This window comes from Triticum aestivum, chromosome 5A (assembly GCF_018294505.1).
Source record: "Triticum aestivum cultivar Chinese Spring chromosome 5A, IWGSC CS RefSeq v2.1, whole genome shotgun sequence".
Lineage (NCBI taxonomy): Eukaryota > Viridiplantae > Streptophyta > Magnoliopsida > Poales > Poaceae > Triticum > Triticum aestivum.
The window spans coordinates 549,996,180-550,018,249 of record NC_057806.1 but is presented as its reverse complement, the minus strand read 5'-3'; the positions used below and the strand labels follow the sequence as shown (position 1 = coordinate 550,018,249).

Genomic DNA, 22,070 nt, shown 5'->3' with positions numbered 1-22,070 from the left:
TGTCCTTCTCCCAGCTGAGATTCATCACTCGTCTCGCGTCCGGTGCGCCAGGACCGAGCTCGTCTCGCGCTCGATGTAGCAAGACCGAGCTCGTCTCGCGCACGGTGCAGCAGGACCGACCTCATCTCGCACACGGTGCTGTTGGATCGAGCTCGTCTCGCGCCCGGTGCTGCAGGATGGGTCGACGGGGGCTTGTTTTGGCCGGCCTACTGGGTCTCGGCACTGGGGGATGCCCAGGGGTGTGAAAGGCGGAACCTTTTCGCTCATCTCTTTGGCTGGGGTAGCGGCGGATCTCGGGTGAGGTGGGATCAAGGTCTTGGATGCCGGGGCGGCGGCCCTGATGGTGGTAGCACGGTGCTCTTGGGCAGAGGTCGTGGCTTGGTGCTGCCCGGTGGCCATGGCCGTGTGGGCGGCGTGGTAGCCGGGGTGTGGCGTTCGGTGGCGGTGAGTGTTGGCCGGGGTGAAAACATGTTCTATCTTTGGACGGACCAGCGGCGGCGCAGGTCGTTCCCTTCTTGAAGGCGTCGTCGCGGCTCTCACTGCCCGTCGTCGTGCTGCTCCAGGTAAAACTCTGATCCTCGGATTGGGCGGTGGCGGCGCTCCGGCGTTCTTGCCGGTCGCTCATACTAAGTTTCAAAAGTTGGAAATTACTAAAAAAATTGAAAACTCATCAAAAGGTATTCAAAGTGCATCTCATTAAACACGAATATGGGAACAAAACTTAATTTGGGGTTTTCATTTAAAAGATATCAAAGATTAAAAATCGGAATCCAAAGAAAAGGCACGCGTGAGGGGCTCAGTGTGCCCGCACCTACGTGCCACAAAACATCTTAGTCTCGTTCTTCATGACCGGCTTGCTTCCCTTTAACTATATCTGGCATGGGGTGGTGCTGGTGCTTAATGAGTATAGGAACAAATGCAAATAGCCACCTATAGCCCCATAAAAGCTTAACTTGCAGCTGAATCTTGCAAGTTTCTGCGGATACAATTTAATTCAACACACAAGGAGAAGCACAAGACGATTATCTAGTCCATGTATGTTGGACAATTTTGACTTGTAGGACAAACCTAGAATTTCAGTTCATCTGAAACAGAGGCATAGATAAGAGTGTGATGTGCGATTGTGCTCACGAAAAGAAATCCGACCACCCACCCACCCACAAAGTTCAAACCTCGCTCCTCATACACCCGTAGCACATGCACGCATGGAGGCGTGGGTGAGGAGGCCGTAGGGAGCATCGATCAATCTTCTTCCAAGTTGATCATGCATGCCTCGTGCATGCATGTACGGGCTATAAGCACTAGTTGGATGATCCATCAAACGCTAGCCCAGTCGAATACACTATTTACACGCTACAAGCAAAGCGTTCCACATCCAGATCCAGTAGCTAGCCCACGGTAAAAGCGAAACACCCAACAATGGAGCGCTCCCACCTCCACCACCATCTCCTCCTCCTCCTCTTGGTCGTCGGAGTTGGCCTCCTCGCCACTGAGGTCGCCGGCCACGAGCAGGAGTCCTGCGACACCGCGATACTGGCCCATCACATCAACATCCTCTCGCCCCCTACCACCGAGAAGGACCCCGGCGGCGCTAGCTGCGAGGTGGTGCGGTCCGGGGTGGACTCGTCCCTGGCTGCGGCCGCGGGCGTGACCCCGTGCCTCTGCCTCCTCGATGACGTCCCAGCTTTTCTCGTCACCGGCTTCTTCATCGCGCACGTCCCCGCCGAGATCTACGCCCCCTGCGGAGGCCAGCACGTCAACGAAGCCCAGCTCCTCGCGGAGAAATGCGGCAGTATATATGGACCTCGATTCGTAGTTTTGGAGTTCACTTTTCATAGAGCGTACGCCATTCTGAATGGAACCATGCCTCGTGTTGCGCAGGAGTATTGGCTGGATTGTCATCCTGGAGAGAGGAGGAGAAGGACAAAGATGGCGCCATGGAGGACAATGAGGACGGCGCCGTGGACGACGAGGCCATCCGCAGCAACACTGATGGGTTGGCTGGCTCTATGTCCATCGTCGAGTAGGAACTAGGAAGAAGGCAGTGGAAGACCGTTTAATTGTACTGGCGCTTGTGGCCTGGGCCGCAGTTAGTTCAGCGTTGTTTTTCTTCCTTCTTTATGTTTCCGTGGAACCTGTCGATTCTTCTGATTACAAGTTTTGTGTTGAATAAAATATAAATAAGGTGGTCTTACCCTTATCATTGTGTAGATTTTACCTGTGTCCGATCCTTTTTACTCGCAGGTTTGTTTGAAGTCAAAGTCTTTGAAGTTTGACCATCTTCCCCTCTTTTTTTTGAAACTCATCACCCCTTTTTATTAGCTAGTAATTAAAACATTGTCTTTTACAAGCAAGGGCATGATGGCATCCGGTGCCTCATCAAACCAGGAACAAGGGGAAGAAAATTTACAGATTCTAGCTAGCTCATCAGCCACAGCATTAGCTTCCCTATGGCAATGCTCATAACGCACGCATGTGAAATCCTTTGCCATGTGAAAACAATCATCCAAAATTGCAGCAGAGGAGCCTGACGTATTCCCCCCATCCTGCATAGCCAAAATCACGTCTGAACTGTCGGAGTTAACAATCACCTTTGAACAGCCAACCGATGTTGCCAGATTTAAACCAAACCGGAGTGCTAGAGCTTCTGCCATGAACACATCTGTACAGGCCCCAGCTACATTGTTACTTGCTGCCAAGAACAGCCCCTTACAATCACGCAAAACAGCACCCACGGTTCCTTGAAGTGAATCAGCATCAAACGAGGCATCGACGTTTAGTTTGACATATCCTGTTGGTGGTCTCTGCCATGGGTTTCTCTTTTCTTTTGCAGAACTAGTAGCAGCCGCCGAGAAGTTCTCAGCAAGGGCACGGATAGATAGAACAATTTGGTTTGGTTGTTGAGTATGTTCCCCATGAACCAGCTTCCTCCTTTCCCACCATAAGAACCAGCATGCGATAGCAATGATCAAAGGTCCTTTTCCTTGCCCTAGAACCATTGTCTTATTTGCAGGAACAGATAACAAATATTCAAGAACAGCTTCTCCTGCTCGGTCGACAGCGCATCCCCGCTCAATCACCTCCTGGAGACCCAGCATATACCATACTTGCTTTGCTTTTGGGCATAAAAATAGCATGTGCTTAACACTTTCAGCTTCTTCGCAAGCAGGACACTTCGTGGATAGTTTCATATGCCGATCTGCTAAGTTTACACGGCAAGGAAGCGTGCCATGTAGAGTTCTCCAGAGAAAGATCTTTATCTTAGCTGGACATGGAAGTTTCCAAATGAAATCCCATATCGGGTTTGAAGCTGCAGCACTTGGACTGTTTCCTCTTTCCACTTTACTTTCATAACAGTTTTTCCACACCTCTAGGTAAGCCGATTTCACCGAGAAGATACCATGCTTGGAGGGATGCCATGCCAAGAAATCAGGCATGTCAAAAGATGGGATAGGAATATTCAGGATCCTCTCAGCGTCCACCGGCCAAAAAGTTTGCTTAATCAGCTGTACATCCCATTGTCCCGTTGTTGGGTCAACTAGATCTGATACTTTAGTTAGTAACTGATTACCTCTCAGAGTAATGGGCAGCCTTGAAGGAGACCGAGGGATCCAAGCATCAGTCCACATATTTACCTTCTGTCCGTCTCCGATATGCCAAATATGCCCAAGTTTGAGTGTTTTGACACCCTCCATTATACTTTGCCAAGTATAGGAGGCCTTCTTCTTTAGAGTAGCATTTAATAGATCCCCATCAGGGTAATATTTGGCTCGAAGAATTGTTGCACATAATTGTGACGCCCCGAGACCGATGTGCCAGGTGTCCTCCAGTTATTCGTCGGCGTTGTCATGTCATTTGCTTGCGTGTTGCATTTCATCATGTCATCATGTGCATTGCATCATCATGTTTTCAAAACTTGCATTAGCCCGGGTTCTCCCAGTTCCGTCCGTTGTCCGTTCTGAGCCCAGACACACTTGCACGCGCCCGCGGCATGTTCGAAATAGTATTTTATAAGTGGCCGGAAAATGTTCTCGGAATGGGATGAGAGTTGACGTGTGGGTCTTATTATAGTGTAGATAGACCGCCTGTCAAGTTTCATCGCATTCGGAGATCGTTTGATGCCCCAACGGATAACTATAGCGGCATATAGTCGGTCAAACGTCGGACGTTTTCGGTCTTCGAAAACAGTCGCAGGGCCTCTCCTCTTCTATCTTCTCAGCCCTTTGCTTTCTGCACTAACTCTCACCGCCAGGCCCTATCTAACCTCTCTCGTCAGCCCGCGGACCTCCCCCCGCGCGCGTTCGAAATCTGTCCCGGACCCGATCCGGACAGTAGTTACCGCTGTGTCCGGATCATCCCCAAACATCTACAAAACGTCTCCGTTTTGTTAATTGGACTTCCGAACATATTTTTTTCGGCCGCCCGATTACGATCGGAGGGACGAGGTAGTCCCTAGCCTAACCTACCCGCTATATATACTAGTCTAAACCGAGACCAAACCCCTAATTTCTAGGGATCCTACCCTAGCGCCGCCGCCCACTTTCTCCTCAATTTCAGCGCCAGGCCAATCACCTCGCTCCGACCATCCCCCTCGATTTGCGCCGCCGCCCAACCACTGCAAAGCCGAAGCCTCCTCCTTCCCGATCCAGACAGCTAGTTACCTTCCTCCCAATTTTTCAGCGCCGACCATTTTCCCTGCCAAGATCCTCCATCCAACCACTAGCCAGCACTCGATCCAGGTTGGATCGAGGCCTTGACCTCGCTCGCCTCAGCCCCGAGCGAACCGCAGCCAGCCGTGCCTCCTCGTCGGCAATGAGATCCTCCAGCAGGACCCCGCAGGCCGCGCCCTCCATCGACTCTGCTGCCGGCGACCACGTCTAGGACCGGCCTTGTCCTGCTCCTCTCCTCCCTGTCTCTTTTCCTCCCCGTGCGTCCCTCTCTCACGATCTCTCTCTCTCTCTGTACTTCATCGCTGCAGGAACGGCCGCTGCTCGTGGAAGCCGCCAACGTCCGCCTCTGGCCAGTGTCGCCCATCTCCCTCCGCCTCGCCGCGCCCGTCCCTTGTGTCCCCTTCGAGTCCGGCCATGGAAGCCGCCACCGCATGGAGATCCAAGTCGCCGGCCTGCCTCCACTTTGTTCCGGTAGGGAACGGGACCCCGGCTACCTCCCGCGACCTGATCCGGCCTCCCAGACGCCCTGCACCCTCGGGCCACCACAGGACCTCCTTCCCCCACGCCAAGTTCGCCGTCGCCGGCCTCTGCTTCCCCAGCCTCGAGCAGCAGCTCCGTGCGAGCGAGCGCCCCGTTGACTTGGTCCAGCGCCAGCGTGGCCGGCCTCCAAGCACCAGCGCACCGCTGTCTCGCTCCCTTTGACCATCGCCTGGGCCGCATCCTGCGAGCCGGCCCAGCAGCCGCACCCAGAAGGCCTCCTGGCACCTCTCCACAGTACTGGGCCGAAGCCCATGGTGAGGCCCCAGTGCCTCCTTTGTATTTTTTTTCCTTTCTTTATTCCCTGTTGGGCCTCTGCTTAGTTTCAGTCCGTTATGTTTTTTTCCTGCCTGCGATTTTAGCCATTTTCCAGAGATATGCAGTTTTTATAGAAACACCCTTGCACTTCATGCATTTAATAACTTCACAACCGTGCATCGGGTTAAAACAAACTTAATATGAAAGTTGCTTAGAATTTTGTCTAGTTTAATAATATGCAACTTTCATCCATGTTCCAAATGTTTAAAATACTGTTTGCATATATTTGCCCCTATGCCATGTTAAAAATGCTTTAATTCATAACTAAATAACCGTAACTCCGAATTTAATAAACTTTATATGTAAATGGGGTAGAATTTTGCCTAGTTTAACATGGTGGCCTTATTTTGCATGCTTAACAACTCTAAAATTATGTTTAGGGCAGAAGAGTACCAAACCTAATATATGCATATGAGGAGTTTCCGGAGTTGTTGTTCGTTGTTTCCGGCCTCATTTAAACTTGACTAGATAGGTAGTTTTCTTTGCTTCACCCTTGCCATGCTGACAACATTTAATCTTGTTGGGTACATAAACGAGAGAGAACTAAATAAGTCATGTGGTGTTTTCTTTAATATGCAACTCCGTTGCATATTGAGCTCCATTTAATCTGTAGGATTGTTTGTGCATCTTGCCATGCTATGTATCATTAAACCGGACATGCATCATACTTGTTTGCGCATCGTGTCATGATTATGTGATGGTTGTTTACTATGTTGTTTGCTTCTTTCCGGTGTTGCTTCTTCGGGTTGGTTCCGATAACATCGCGTTTGTGAGGACCCGTTTGACTACGTCCGTTTGTCTTCTTCATGGACTCGTTCTTCTTCCTTGCGGGATTTCAGGCAAGATGATCATACCCTCGAAATCACTTCTATCTTTGCTTGCTAGTTGCTCGTTCTTTTGCTATGCCTATGCTGCGATACCTACCACTTGCTTATCATGCCTCCCATATTATTGAACCAAGCCTCTAACCCACCTTGTCCTAGCAAACCGTTGTTTGGCTATGTTACCACTTTGCTCAGCCCCTCTTATAGCGTTGTTAGTTGCAGGTGAAGATTGAAGTTCGTTCCTTGTTGGAACATGGAGATGTTGTTCCTTGTTGGAACATGTTTACTTGTTGGGATATCACAATATATCTTATTTAATTAATGCATCTCTATACTTGGTAAAGGGTGGAAGGCTCGGCCTTATGCCTGGTGTTTTGTTCCACTCTTGCCGCCCTAGTTTCCGTCATATCGGTGTTATGTTCCCGGATTTTGCGTTCCTTACGCGGTTGGGTAATAATGGGAACCCCTTAACAGTTCGCCTTGAATAAAACTCTTCCAGCAATGCCCAACATTGGTTTTACCATTTGCCACCTAGTCTTTTCTTTTCCCTTGGGAGTCGCGCTCCTGAGGGTCATCATTATTTTACCCCCCGGGCCAGTGCTCCTCTGAGTGTTGGTCCAAACTAGAGTCCTGTGCAGTGCCCCCTCGGGGAAACTCGAGGTTTGGTTTTAGTTGTATGGAGAGCTCATCTAAGTGTGCCCTGAGAACGAGATATGTGCAGCTCCTATCGGGATTTGTCGGCACATTCGGGCGGTGTTGCTGGTTTTGTTTTACCATTGTCGAAATGTCTTGTAACCGGGATTCCGAGTCTGATCGGGTCGTCCCGCTAGAAGGAATATCCTTCGTTGACCGTGAGAGCTTGTCATGGGCTAAGTTGGAACACCTCTGCAGGGTTTTGAACTTTCGAAAGCCGTGCCTACGGTTATGGGCAGATGGGAATTTGTTAATGTCCGGTTGTAGAAAACCTGAAGTTAATCTTAGTTAAAATACATCAACCGCGTGTGTAACCGTGATGGTCTCTTTCCGGCGGTGTCCGGGAAGTGAACACGGTGTTGGAGTTATGCTTGACGTAGGTTGTTCTAGGATCACTTCTTGATCATAGTTGTTCGACCGTGCTTTTGCATTCTCTTCTCGCCCTCTTTTGCGAATAGGTTAGCCACCATATATGCTAGTCGCTTGCTGCAGCTCCACCTCATACCTTTACCTTTTCCATAAGCTTAAATAGTCTTGATCGCGAGGGTGTGAGATTGCTGAGTCCCAGTGACTCACATATACTTCCAAAACCAGCTTGCAGGTGCCGATGAGTCCGTGCAGATGACGCAACCAAGCTCAGGAGGAGCTCGATGAAGATCTTGTCCTTTGTGTTGTTTTGTTCTAGTTGATCAGTAGAGGAGCCCAGTTGGGGTCGATCGGGGACCTTGTCGCATTTGGGGTTCTTCTTTTATTTTGGTTCCGTAGTCGGACCTTGATTATATTTGGATGTTGTAATGCTTTATTCATGTAATTGTGTGAAGTGGCGATTGTAAGCCAACTATGTATCTTTTCCATTATGTATTATATGGGTTGTGTGAAGATTACCTCACTTGCGACATTGCTTTCAATGCGGTTATGCCTCTAAGTCGTGCTTCGACACGTGGGAGATATAGCCGCATCGAGGGCGTTACAATAATGACTCCGGTGCATCCAATAAACGCCATGCTTGTTCTGCTAGTAGCGCTAGATTAAAGCAATGGATGTCCCTAAATCCCATTCCACCTTCTTTCTTGGGAACACACATTTTTCACCAGGCGAACCAGTGCATTCTCTTGTGGTTGGCGTCATCACCCCACCAGAATTGCGCCATCGCGTCTGTTATTCCCTTACATATTTTTTTAGGGATTTTAAAGACGGACATTGCATATGATGGTATTGCCTGAGCAACCGATTTGAGAAGTACCTCTTTCCCTCCCGACGATAAAATTTTCTCTTTCCATCCCATCAGTCTCTCCACAATTCTATCAATCAGATAGTTGAACTTGTCACTCCTATCAAGTCCCACTATTGCGGGGAGCCCCAAATATTTGTCATTGATCGTTTTAGTCATAATTTCCAAAATAACAGAGATTTGTGCTCTACTTTCAACCGGGGTACTTGGACTGAGGAAAATACTAGATTTTTCCACACTTACTTTCTGTCCAGATGCCGAGCAATATGCGTCAAGTATAGCCTTTAAAGTATTAGCATTCTGGTTATTAGCCTTCATAAGGATAAGTGAGTCATCTGCAAATAGGAGGTTTGTCACAGCAGGAGCATCACGACATACTTTAACTCCTTCCAGTGCTCCTGTTGCTTCAGCATGTGTTAACAGGGCTGTCAAACCTTCAATCTCTACTCCTAATGGACGAATTGGTTGAATAGTCCCCCCACTTTCAACCGGTTTATTTTCAACCGGTTTTTTCCATCAAATTACCCCCACCCCCACGCCCACCCACCGAAACGCGCCCAGCGAACTGGGGAGAGATCCGTTGATTTGGCTAAGGTAGGAAAGAATCTATTATTTGTTTGCTAAAGCAAATTGCATTAATGGAAGAGATCCGTTGATTTGGCTAAGGTGGGAAAGAATCTATTCTTTGTTTCCTAAAGAAAAATTGCATTAATGAGAGAGATCCGTTGATTTGGCTAAGGTAGGAAAGAATATATTATTTGTTTCCTAAAGCAAATTGCATTAATGGGAGAGATCCGTTGATTTGACTAAGGTAGGAAAGAATCTATTATTTGTTTGCTAAAGCAAATTGCATTAATGGAAGAGATCCGTTGATTTGGCTAAGGTAGGAAAGAATCTATTCTTTGTTTCCTAAAGAAAAATTGCATTAATGAGAGAGATCCGTTGATTTGGCTAAGGTAGGTAAGAATCTATTATTTGTTTCCTAAAGCAAATTGCATTAATGGGAGAGATCCGTTGACTTGGCTAAGGTAGGAAAGAATCTATTATTTGTTTGCTAAAGCAAGTTGCATTAAAGAAAGAGATCCGTTGATTTGGCTAAGGTAGGAAAGAATCTATTATTTATTTCCTAAAGAAAATTGCATTAATGAGAGAGATCCGTTGATTTGGCTAAGGTAGGAAAGAATCTATTATTTGTTTCCTAAAGCAAATTGCATTAATGGGAGAGATCCGTTGATTTGGCTAAGGTAGGAAAGAATCTATTATTTGTTTGCTAAAAGAAATTGCATTAATGAAAGAGATCTGTTGATTTGGCTAAGGTAGGAAAGAATCTATTATTTGTTTCCTAAAGAAAATTGCATTAATGAGAGAGATTTGTTGATTTGGCTAAGGTAGGCGGTTTTTGCGGTTCTTGGCGGCTCAGTGTGAGGTGGGGCGAGGTACAAAGAAATATCATGGAAGGTGAGACGGAAAAAAACCCGGGAGGTGGGAGTTGTCCCCGGTTAACGTACGAAATTTCATAGATTTTTTTAGGACGAAAAAAAACCCAGTGGAGGTGGGACGAAAATTGGCCGGCGGAGTCTACCACCTCCCACTACTGACTTTTTTTCGTCCGGTTTTATTTCATCCCACCTCCCACTACTGACTTTTTTCTTAATTAATAACTCCACCCTCCTGCTGGTTTTTTCTAATCTAATTCAATCTATTGATCCTTCCTTAGTCACAATGCACTTACATGTAGCCCCGACAGATCGGTTTCCATATGAAATAAAACACAATCATCAATCAATCCTTGGTTCTCTTTTATAGGACTTGTTGCCATACATGAACCATACGATAACTTCCATATACAAAATAAAGGGAAACACAATCAGGTTTCCTTCCTTTCCAAAGTTCTAGCCACCGACCCCCTCCCCAGACCGCGTTCTTTTTCCCATGCCACCATCGACAATCTGCTCTCCCATTTCCTCGTCCTCCCCATGTTGTGAAGTTCCAACGCACAACTACACAAACACCAGTGACATAGAAAACCACCGCCTCCTCCTCCGCGCCACCGCCTACTCTATTTTTCCCCTCTGTGTGGCGACCTGAATGGAAGGCGGTGGATCTGGGATGCGCCTGGTTCCACAAGACGTCAGGCGTAAGGAAGGATGGAAAACCACCGGCTGGATGGCCAAGGGTGGCCCATTGAAGGTTTGAAACCTCCTATGGCGTAATTTTGTGCAACCTGCATGAAGATTGTAGGAGCTATCCATGTGGTCGTTCCATCGGCAACAAGTATGTATTGGATAGCACATAATTTGAAATTCTTGACGGAGTTGACTGACCATGACTTTGACTCTCACAATGTTGCATGTTCTTCGGAGTTGACTGGTGGCGTTTTTAGGTTATTACTACCATGAAGATGAGAGGAACATCGAGAAAAATCCTTTCCCTAAAAAATGGATGGGAGGAATATCTTGGTCTATGATTTCATGATGAATAGGACCCTGAGAAAGCAGTGGATGATGCCCCGTTGATTCTCTTTGAATTCGGCTACTTTGGGAATGTGTATAGTCAGGCTTGGAGTGAGCGCTCCATGCATGTGTGTTAGTGGCACTCAGAGATTGGTTGTGTCGCTCTTGTGAGGGTGTGTGGGAGTGGTGTGCTCGAGACACGCTAATCTCGTGAGCAGGTGCGGAGATGAGTTGCACAAGAGAAACATTGGTGGGATGAACCCAAACCTTTATTTTTTTTCTAATATGAATTATCCTTCCTTCTTAGAAAAACATGTTTTGAGTAAAGTTATCTTTACTATAGACATATATTGACAATTAATCAAGTATCAACATCATTGCATGCTTATTGCGTGGAATGTGTGTCCCAATGTTGACAGAAGGTATAAAAAGATTGTCTTGGAATTATTATTTTCTTGGGAAGATATTGCCCTGAATTCTCATTTCTCATCAGAAATTTAGTATCCATTTTCGTTGATCTTATTTGCAACATGTACAAGTCAGTAATAATATAAGGGGGTGCCCTACCAGAGAAGATTATGATAGTTGGATAAGAAACTTGGTACTGTCGTGCAAGGTAGAGGTAGGAGAAATAGGAGATAAAAGCATGCATGGTGGGAGAAGGAAGTCGAGTGTCGCGTGGTAGCTCAGACATGGAGTGTGGAAGAAAGACAATGACGAGATGTATGTACCTACTAGATCATGACCATGAGATATCATCCCATAAAAATAGCCTTTGACTCTCATGTCACATGAATTTTCTCTTTGTATATATATATTTGTTAGTCCGTGGCAACGCACGGACACTTAGCTAGTGCATAATAAGAACAGGTAGGGGGAGAGGGGGTCCCCCTGCCTAAGGCCCCTTGATGGCTTAAAACATTCAGTCTCCTCTCTTCCCCTAATTATTATTATATCTTATCTTACCTTACCTACTAATAAACCAGCGATAGCTTCTAGTCGTACGTCGTCGGCGTTTTTGCAAAAAAGTCCCTGATGTTTTAGTTATTCAATCCGCAGTCCTCCTAATAAGTCGAATCTGAACAGTTACGGAGAAAAGAAAAAAAAACACAGCCAGCCGCACGACCCAGCCTCCCAATCCCATCTCCACTCGAGCGCGCCACCCCCTCCCCGCCCCGCCTCACCGCACGCCGCCGGCGCGACCCCCGTCGCCGCACACCGCCGCCCCCGGCCCCCCGTCGCCGCTCTCCGCCGGACCGCCCCCCGTCGCCGTCGCCGCCACCGCCTACCATGGTCGTGCTCCGCCAACACCTACCCCACCGGCGCGCCTACCCCCAACCAAATGCCCCCACACCCGCGGCCTTCCACCACCAGCGACCCACTGCGGCCTTCCACCGTCGGCTACTTTCGGCGTCAGGGGTTGGGGAGGCGGATTCGGGGGCGGGCGACGCGGCGGGGGTCGCCGGTGACGATGAGGAAGGCAGGCGTAATTTTCCCCCTGACCCCTGCGAACCCTAGCAGCCGCACCAATGCCACCCCGCCGCCAGGCGCCAGCCATCGGGTCGCTTCCCTGCGCCTCCTCGCCTCCCTCTGCTCCAGGCCTCCCTCTCTCGCGCTGCTAGGAGCTGCTCCTGGTGTCTAGCAGCTGCCTTCCCCTCACTCATCGCATCAATCTCCTGCTCCCTCTCTCTCCAACATCCCCCGCTGTCCTCTCGCATCACACACAGGCGGTGGCTGTACATATCTGGTCGGGTGTGGCGTGTGTGGCATCTGTGATGTGCTTCGGCCGACCGGTTGTCCATGCATAGGAAGTGAATGGTTGCAGGCAGAGGAAGCTGTTGGCCGTTGTCAGAGGAGGATTAGGATAGTTCCCTTCATCTTTGTCAGAAAATGATAGTTCCCTTGATTTGTTTTGTTCCGAATTAGTACAAAAGTGCAATGATATTTGTTTTGTGCCGCAGGAGCTTCAAGACAGCAGGGACCAATTGCAACCTTCATTTATCTGTTCTGTGAACCAATTTGTGATGGCTTCTAAATGCACTTGGCTGGAACAGAGCAATTTTTTGGTAGTCTTCAGCCGGGAGAAGATGGGTGCAGAGAAGAGTGAAACGGGCTCAGTCAGGTGTGAAAAGGAGAATTTGAGAGATAGCAACGATGTGGTGCTGCACTGCTGCTCTCTTACTGCTAGCTTGCTACTTCTAGCTGAATTTTGCTATTTCTGCTAGCTGAATTTTGCATAGGCATGGCGAGCTGTTTGGTACGTATACAAATGATGCTGCTATTTTTTTATTGCTCACACCCGGTCGCCCGCGCTCACGGCCAGTGCTGCAGATTTCGTGGCAGGCCTGCTTATCCTCAATGTGTTCTGACTCGGAGGTTGGAGCCAGTTCGCAACTTTGAATGTTGAAGCTGACAACGGACTCAAGCACTCCACCATATTCTTAGTATTGCATACCGTCACCGCTAAGGACTTAGCCAAGCTGCTTTTAAAAGTCATATAACAACTAAGTGCTAGATATTGTCATAGATAGATTTTGGTGGATAGGAATTTAATAAGCTACAAAGTAGTGTAGGTCGAGATGAACAAAGAATGGTATGCAAAATGTGTAACATTATTTGATACATTTACATTGACAGGTCTGGACTCGCTGGAGGGTTGTATGCTTTTGATTGATGAAGCTTAACACTTCTGCTCACTCATTATTTATTCTATATTCATAAAATATATATTTATTTTGTACTATATCATAGCATGTTTGACGGGCAGAAGAAGAGACGGCCATGGTGCTAGCTGATAGCACCTGCTAACTTAAGAAGTCTACATACCTTTTATCTAATAACTAAAAGAGAGTTTCTTACCAACTACTGAGCTTACAAGTCTTAGATCTGTCTCTAAAGCCACTACTCAACTTCATGTTGGTACTTTGCTGTAGAGTATACCTCTATAATTCTCCATCTAAGATAGTACTAAAGTTTATTGATGATGCTTAGTTTCAGGATATGCCTTACAAGCCATCCATGTGAGATATCCAAGGGGTTCAAGACGGATTGAAAAGGAGCTGGAGTAGGTGGTCGATTGAGGAAGGAGCTGGAGCAGAGGTGGAATCGAGGCTGCCCCTACGTGCGCTAAGAAGCTGCCAGAAATTATGAGGCGCCTGCCATCCGGACACTGCTGCGCTTTCTCCATCTCTCAAGGTAAGCCCTCGGCTGCACCTCCCATACTCCCTCCATCCGAATTCAGCAGCCCGCAGCGACAACGTAGCCGACGTCCTCCTCATCCATGACACTCCAATTTTTTTGCTTGTTACAATGCACATCATACACGGTTCTGCATTGTGGTGTGTGTGCCAAAGTTCAAAATTGCATAAGTGCTTGGGGGACTGGAAAGAACATAAAAATTTCTGTTTTCAGTCACAAGTCTGCTCCCCATTGTCGATAGCGTCAAACTCAATGTGGTGCACAAGTGCGAGACAGAAATTTAGTGGAGATGCAAGATGAAAGATGGAACATGATGCTTCAAATCAGCATAATTATAAGGATTACAAACTTTCTCGGGGAAATAAATACAAAGTGATAATATATGTAATTTCATTTTTTTCCAGGAATATGTAATTGCATTTATAGCATCTGTTTTGAACTGTATTTTATATGCCATTTATATATCATGGTGGAACAAAAAAATTAAATAGAAAAGAATAGCAGTGACCAATGTATATCTGGCAAGTTCAGATATATATCCATGCTTACCTAAAGTTTGTACAATGCATACTGTGGAATCATACAACAAATATTCATGCTTGACTAAATATTCTGCAAGTTTTTTTTGCCGCTGCTCGGTCAAGCACAGCCAACTACTCGCAACTATGTGCGGTTCTCTTGCCATTTCATGGGGTGTAACCGGAAGTGGCACAAGACTGTAGTTGTGTCGTTCTAAAATTTACTGATGTTGATGTTTCTTTTCAAGATTGTAGTATTGTTTACCAATTTGGTCCCTGGCTTATGTACTCATTTCCTTTTCTATTCTTTGTAGATAATTTTCTTCAGTTCATCGAACTACGTGCTGAAACATGTGTATTGTTTCTCAATATATCGGGCATCAACCCACCTCCCATGAGATCTCTGAATTTTCGACGCATATTACATTTGCTGAATTATTTCCTCCAGATAACTATGCTTGGATTCACAAATGCGCGCAATGCTTTCAAGTAGAGGTTAGTTCTACTTAAGCTGTGCTATTCCACTTTCAAGTTTTTGGTCCTAGAAGTGTAATACTTGGTAGGTTAGCTGTAGAAGCAGAATGTATATGGCCTGAATTTATATTTCAGAGTGTATAATCTGATTCAGAGTATTTTGACCCCTTGTGTTCTGAAACGTTGTGTTGTATCATTCTGTCCTGAAAGAATAGAAGCAATTCTTCTCTGGGAGAGAATATAAACGTTATTCGCAAACAACATGCATCGTCATTAAGTTTCTTATTACCAATTTAAACATGGTCAGTAATAGCACAACTAAAGTTCGTGAACAACATATCATTATGAAATGGTTGGTTGGATTGAGTTTTGTATGGATTCTACAAGGGCCATTTCTATGGAATTACAAATTAGTTTTACATTTTTATGGCTGGGCTCATTGTCTTTCGATTGCCCACATTCGGATGGGTTTGTTATCAAGTGGACACCACAACCACCATCAATAGGGCGGGAATGGAGGTGTGTGATATTTTTTTCCCGTTGCAACGCACGGGCATTTTTGCTAGTAATAATAAACCAGCTACCGCTTCTGGTTGTACGTCGTGCCAATTTTGCAGAAAAATCCCTGTAGTTTTTGATATTCAACCCGCGGTCCTTTTTAAAGTGAGAAAAACCGTTTCGAGCCCCGATCTGGCCCGCCCAGGCCCGAGTGCCGCCGCCACTACCAGCGCCCGACCCCGAGCTCCTTCTCCCGTGCGCCTCCTCCCTGGCCTCCCTCGCGCGTCGTCCGGCGACCGGCGCTGCCGCCGCCGCCGACCACCCAGGTCACGCCGCCGCTCCCATGCCTTCTCTCTCTCTAATCTCCTTGTCTCTCCTCTCCAGGAGCTCAGCGCCAGCGCTAGCGCCATGGATGTCCCGTCCTCGAGCTCTCCTCGGAGGTTCGAACGCCGCCACGGGACCTCCACCAGCCAGATCCGACGCCTACCTCCCGGATCCGCGCTCCCTCCACCTCCTCTACCCGATCCGGCGCCGCCGAACCCGCCATGACCTCCACCATGGAGTTCCTGTAGCTCGTCCCCTGCCTCCTCGTCCTGTGCTCGAGGGAGACGCCCCTCCAGCGCATCGAGGACAAGGCCCACCACCAGCCGGTCGTCGTTGCACTCGCCGGCGACCTCACCGTCCCCTCTGCACTGCCCTCCACCTCAACTGATGCTTCTCATCAACAGGGATAGATTTAGCTGGTCATAGCTTGTGGATGTTCTCTGTTATTTTTTGCACACAAGGTGTTTGTGTGCTTGTCCAAGCCAATGTTCATGAGCTTTATCTTTGCTGTGAGTACTGCATCTTTCTGTCCATCTGATTGTCCCATGTTATACTATCTGTTGAAGAAAATAAATCTGTATTATTTACCTTGATTTTTCTGATTGTAGATAAATGACATGGCTGAGAAGGTCCCTTCAATGAAAGAAGGAGGAGTATAGTCTTGGCCATGGCTGGGAAGGAAGGAGAACATGTAAATTGAGGATTTTTCAGAGAGATTAGGACTGCTTGATTTATCAAAGAGAAAACCTTGATCTGGAGCTTCGTCGATGCAGGCCTTCATGCTGGGCCGAGGAGGAGCGCGCCGTCGAGATCGTTGATGACAGCGACATGGGCGAGGCCGGGGAGGAGGTCATGGTTGATGCTTTACTGCCTGAACATGTTGACCGGGAACAAGAGGGTAAGGTGGATGTGAGGGCGGAGGCGCATGCCATGGTGCAGGATGTTGTGGAAGCCCGATTATTTGAGGAAGTGACAGCCACTGGGAGCATGGATCGACAGACTAGACAGACCAAGTCCATTGATCGGTTGATTCAACAACGAAGGAAGAGGCAGAAGGTTATAAAAACGAGCTTGGGGATTTACTGACCTGAATCTTAAACAGGGCCGCCCAGCTGATGGACTCAAGCTCCAGGTTTGCTCCTAGCACGTCTTAATTACATTGGCTCTTGATAAAATGTCTAGCATGATGGATAATGAGTTCATTCTGTGATGCCACATAGATATGCAAAGTCATAGTCCTGCATGTATGCACATCTACTGATACATACAAACCGATCGACGGGCACACACATTAGTAAGTTCTGCTACTAGCCTAATCAAGAGCCTTTTATACAACCCCGCAAAAAAGCCTTTTATACAGCCTTGCAGATAAAAATGAATTGAATTATGAGCATCTGACAACTACGATCAATTTCCTGGTTATACTTCCTGAAATAAAGGTGGCCGACCAAATGAAAGGATGGATGCTTTCCTTTATGTGAGATTATATAAATTATCTTACTTGATCTGCAATGTTTCTTTGGAAATTTTTTATGAAAGACACATGACACATAGTTTGCTGGATAGGTCTAAGATAAATATTTCAGTTATAGGAGGATATTTTTAAATGGGTAATACTATTACCGCCATCTGCTTGGCCTGTTGTGCTTTGGGTAGAGCTTTCATATTTCAACACAAAAAAAAAACAATAATGCAAGTTGGGACCAGAATAGCACACACATCCTCAAAGGAAACATCAGTTGGGAGTGCTCAAGTATTCAGTTTCTTGGATGATGTATTATGTTCTCGCTTATCATGTACTCCCTCTGTAAACAAATATAAGACCTTTTAGATAACTAAAGTAGTGATCTAACAGGTCCTATATTTGTTACAGAGGGAGTATGTTTCTAGATATCCGTCAACTCCAATGTTTCATTTATCTACTCTCTGAATATGAAGAAGATAGGCTTGCAAAGTAGCTTTTTACGTGAATAATGTGACAAACATTTATATCTTATAACTGCAAACAATTTTTTTGTTTAGTCCGTCACCGAGCAAATGTTTGGGAGTTGGAAATTATTTGGATACACATGATCTCAGAAAAGAAAGATTCACACATACTACAACCAAAGGACCTCCTTCACTCTCTGTGCAACTACAGAAATTATCCTTATGAGCAGCACCCTAGATTTAGTTGTGGGTTCTAACATATTAGAGATGTGGTTAGAATACCTACTGCTCTGAACAATTAAGTGGTTTGTATAAACCACCGATTCCCTCGTGCAGTACACACTTAATTGTTTCTGAACTATATTACTTTTTATGTTCATTCTTCTGTCCTTTTAAATCTCTAATTTAGTTGCAAGTATTTTATTTGTTATTGTTTGGCTTCTTAAGAAAAAATCTAGCAAGCAACGACTCGACTGATGAAAGAGATGTTGACCATCTTTGCTGCAGTGAGGTACCTTCTTGATCATGTTACTAATCTGTATCTACATTATTCAGATGTGAAACTCATCCTTCTTAAAACATCTGCAACACATATGTGCACTCTGAAATGTTAAAATATTTGCATTCTATAGCACTTCAAGTTTGTGTAGCATCCCCATATTTCCCGCGGCCCAGTTCCTTGAACTGGCTAACCCTTATTGATGTCATATGTCCTGAACTGACTCTCATGACCAAGTTCCTCAACACGTCTGCCCCTCACAGGCATGTTGTGCAGTGGCTCCATTCATCGCATTGTGATTGAACACATTAGGATTAGGTGAACACTGAAAACATCGGTGAGGGTGGTCATGAAGAAAAGCTAAAACCACCAGACGAAGGGGCGCTGGTCTCTGGTTCTTGGCGAAGGCCACCGCAGCTCATCTCCAAGACCTCTGATGTCGTGTGTCCCCCAAGTTATTCACCGAATCTCCTCGCCCGCTGGCTGCTGCTCTTCTTCTCCCTCGAACACATCTCTGCTTCTGATCCTTTGCTGCCGCCCCTAACCTGCTGCTTCTGCTCTCTGATGCTGCCCCCTGTACCTCTCCTTCTCCAACGAACTGTTGTTCCTAATCTTCTCTGAACCCAAACTGTTGCTGCTCCGCTTCCTCTCTGAACCTCAGTCTGCTGCTGCTTCTCTGATTCAGAGTAAACCAATAAACAGGAATTGTATGGACTTCTAGGTCGTGTTTCCTTTGGTAACAGTTATTGTTAGTTCTAAACAATTTTTCAGTGCCACGATTAGGCTTCCAAGGGTTTAGAGAATGATGAAGAAGCCTTTTATATCACACACTATATAACATCATGGAATCACAACCTTATAACAAATAATTTAAGAGGCTATGTTCTGGTTTGCTGTATCTCCACCAGTTTGGGTTGGTCTGATGGCTAACCTAAACTGAATAGGGAATCAGGAGTACTTTAGTTGGTATTGGAAGTGGTATGTTTACTTTCAAGCTGAAAATCTTGCAAGTTTGGTCCTGGGATATTTAATGCTCCCTTTTCTTAATATCTTCCAATCATACTATACATATTTAGTTTTTTTTACTTTCTCTTGACAAGTGAACTGAATTATTCATGGAGAATCTGGTTATGGTAGATTTTATTATGGAGATTCATCCGATGTAATAGAATAGCTTTACTTGCTAAAATCAATACATAACTATAGTGTTGTATGGTTACAACATGTAGAGTTTTGCAAGTGAGAGTTACAGGAAGTCACTATTGCAAGATGGCATTCAGTTAACACACGTACAATCAACTGATCACCGTATCTTTTTTTCTGCTAATTTAATTTGAAAAAGCTATTGCAAACAATTTTTTCTTCTGAAATTATATACTCTGTTTATTTCTAATGTGATTTTGTTACTGTTTGTATGGTATTTCTCTGTCTAAATTTTTTGTTACATAAATCAATCCGCATATATGTGTGCAGGCTGTGAATCGACAAACAGCCCAGAAAATATGGCATGCTACATATCCTGTGACAGTACATTATCAGAAATACTTATATTTTTATAAACGCATCTCTCATCCATCATGACATAGATGTCATGCGTTGCAAGTGTTCTTTTTCGTTGTCTCGCGATGCATTGAGTACATGATGGATGATCGTTCAGTGTGTCATGTGTACTCAGTCACTTGTGTCATCTTCAGATTTTAGAAGTCAAAATTCTAGCTTTAGCTCTATATTTAAGAATTTTTCTACGGCAAATGCAAGAAAAATAAAGTGTCCTTCTGTTCTCATTCTGAGGAAGTTCTGAAAAATTGAGGCATTTGTATGAATTTCTATTCTTCATTATAAATTATCCTTTTAAGTTTAGAAAATAAAACATGATATACTCTGTATGTCTCTGTTCTACACTACCACTACCATTTTATTGCTGCAAAACGCCAATGAAAAAGTCATTACTATTTTCCATGTTTTTATACAATCAAGCTGAAAGAGCAATAAAATGATCTGTTTTCACATCTCCTCAGATCTTACCGAAAGGCAATGTGCTTATAATGTACATCTAGATAACAATAATGTGTTTGGGAATGATTCATTTGTCGATGGTCAGCATGTGGGGTGTGAGGGACGATACTTATATCACTTAGTGGCCAAGGGAATGACATCACAAAAGTTTATCTAACATCCTAGGAGAAGATGGAGACATGTTCCTATATTGCTTCTCTACAATTACTTTCACCATTTGATCATCCATGTAATTTATAGCATCCATGCATAGCTTATCCTTAGGTTGTTTGTATCCACTTATTCCTTTTGTTGACATGGCTAGGAGGCTAATATGAATGTCACATAGATTGTAATTTAACCTCCTTACAAATAATTAACGTTCAAACATTCCAGTGGAGGAATCTCAAGAGTTAGGAATGGTACCCCGACAATTGTGAGCGGCACAAAGGAAGGGTCGCCATCACCAAGGAAGTACGCTGACAATTGTGGACTCCAAAGAGGAACAAGCTCTATATTTAGTGCGTTGAGTTGCTATTTTAAATTCTGAGAGGTGTTGAATTTCGTCGATTTCTAAGATATTGACTCGGAAGAATTATTATTTTGCTTGATGTAAACTCAGATTAATTTGTCATGTCATTTGAACCGAACAACCTTTTTGTGACATCACTTCATGATTTTTGTGGGATATTTTTTTACAGGTAGATTTTTGTGTGATATTCTGTCTATTCCATGTACTAAGTGGACATATGTTGCCAGCTTATTTTTTTATCTATCAATTTGTTATATGTTGTCAAATTCCACCGAAGTGCATATGCCAGGATACACAACATATATTTAGATCCTCCACCATGTGACTTAGAGGAGATCCAGGAAAAGATGGAGCTCAAAATCATCTCTGGTTATAGTTAGAAAATGCTCATCGGCATCTACACATTTTTCAGTGTATAATACAATTTAAGTCTGAATCTAGAGGAGATCACTCAACAAAGTAGTGTATACAATGTACCCAGAATGAAGCATGACCAGCTGCTACGGTAATTAGTATCAGTATGTTCGTCCAGCCATGGCTATTACGGGCGTAACAACGGGCTCACACAACCATCAATCATTGGAGGAGGTTAGGTTTTACTAGCTGGAGCAATGAGGGTGCCATCGGCAGCTCCGAGTTGCAGCGGGAGCCCCGGGAGACACCGGTCCGCCGCGCCGTCAGCAGCAAGAGCCGCCCGGCCGGGCAGCCAAGCTGCAGCGGGAGCCATCACGCCGGGCCGCCGAGCTGTGAAGGGTACCGCCACCCCACCGCCACTGATGGGGGCCTAGGTCCGGTCGTCTTCCTTCCTCGGCTCCTCCAGTAGCTTCTCTCTTGAGAACAAACGTGTTGTTTCAGCACACATTGTATATACTGCTTTCCTATTTTATTTTTAATTATTTTTTTGTGGGATACTGCTTTCTTATTTTTCTACTACCTAATAAAAGAAGTCATCATCTTCATCTATTTTCTTCACGCGTGATTTATTTTTACTTTTTATAATTGTTTATGAATGGTGGACAAAAACTCGCAGCCTTCTTCCGCTGCCCGAGCTCCCGGAGGAGTCGCTCAGGCTGTTCGCCGGCTCAGAGGGGGAGGCCTATGGGGGCGGAGGAATCTGGTCCGCGGCCACAGCCACGACGAGCACGTGGACCCGGCGCCGCAAACGGCGATGTGGATGGGGAGGCGTGAGAAGGTGAGTGCCTAGACCGCCATCACGGGCGGTGCATGGGGAATGCAATCGCTTGCCGCCATCGCCTTCAGCAGTGCAACTAGGTTGGAGAATGGGGATTATTTGGAATCTGAGTAGGGAAAGGTACGAGACACGTTTTTTTCTCTTTCTTATTGTTGGCTACATACATAGGTATTTGAGGCAGGACC

The 22,070-nt window shown here is 45.7% G+C and overlaps 1 protein-coding gene and 2 long non-coding RNA genes across 3 annotated transcripts; all 3 read left to right on the top strand.

Moving 5' to 3' along the window:
• The first annotated feature begins 1,238 nt into the window (after window positions 1-1,238).
• Window positions 1,239-2,200, top strand: LOC123107631 (uncharacterized). The gene is made up of 2 exons (XM_044529594.1): window positions 1,239-1,792; window positions 1,882-2,200. Exons 1-2 carry the CDS (start codon window positions 1,420-1,422, stop codon window positions 2,025-2,027), a joined length of 519 nt encoding a protein of 172 aa, XP_044385529.1. The 5' UTR covers window positions 1,239-1,419; the 3' UTR covers window positions 2,028-2,200.
• A 9,759-nt stretch (window positions 2,201-11,959) lies between these two features.
• Window positions 11,960-15,235, top strand: LOC123107629 (uncharacterized). Its single transcript, XR_006451708.1, has 3 exons — window positions 11,960-12,983; window positions 13,058-13,921; window positions 14,757-15,235. It is a non-coding gene; the product is annotated as an uncharacterized lncRNA (long non-coding RNA).
• Window positions 15,236-15,612: 377 nt separating this feature from the next.
• LOC123104706 (uncharacterized) lies at window positions 15,613-20,811 on the top strand. Its single transcript, XR_006450490.1, has 3 exons — window positions 15,613-16,247; window positions 16,347-16,429; window positions 16,512-20,811. It is a non-coding gene; the product is annotated as an uncharacterized lncRNA (long non-coding RNA).
• The last annotated feature ends 1,259 nt before the right edge of the window (window positions 20,812-22,070 follow it).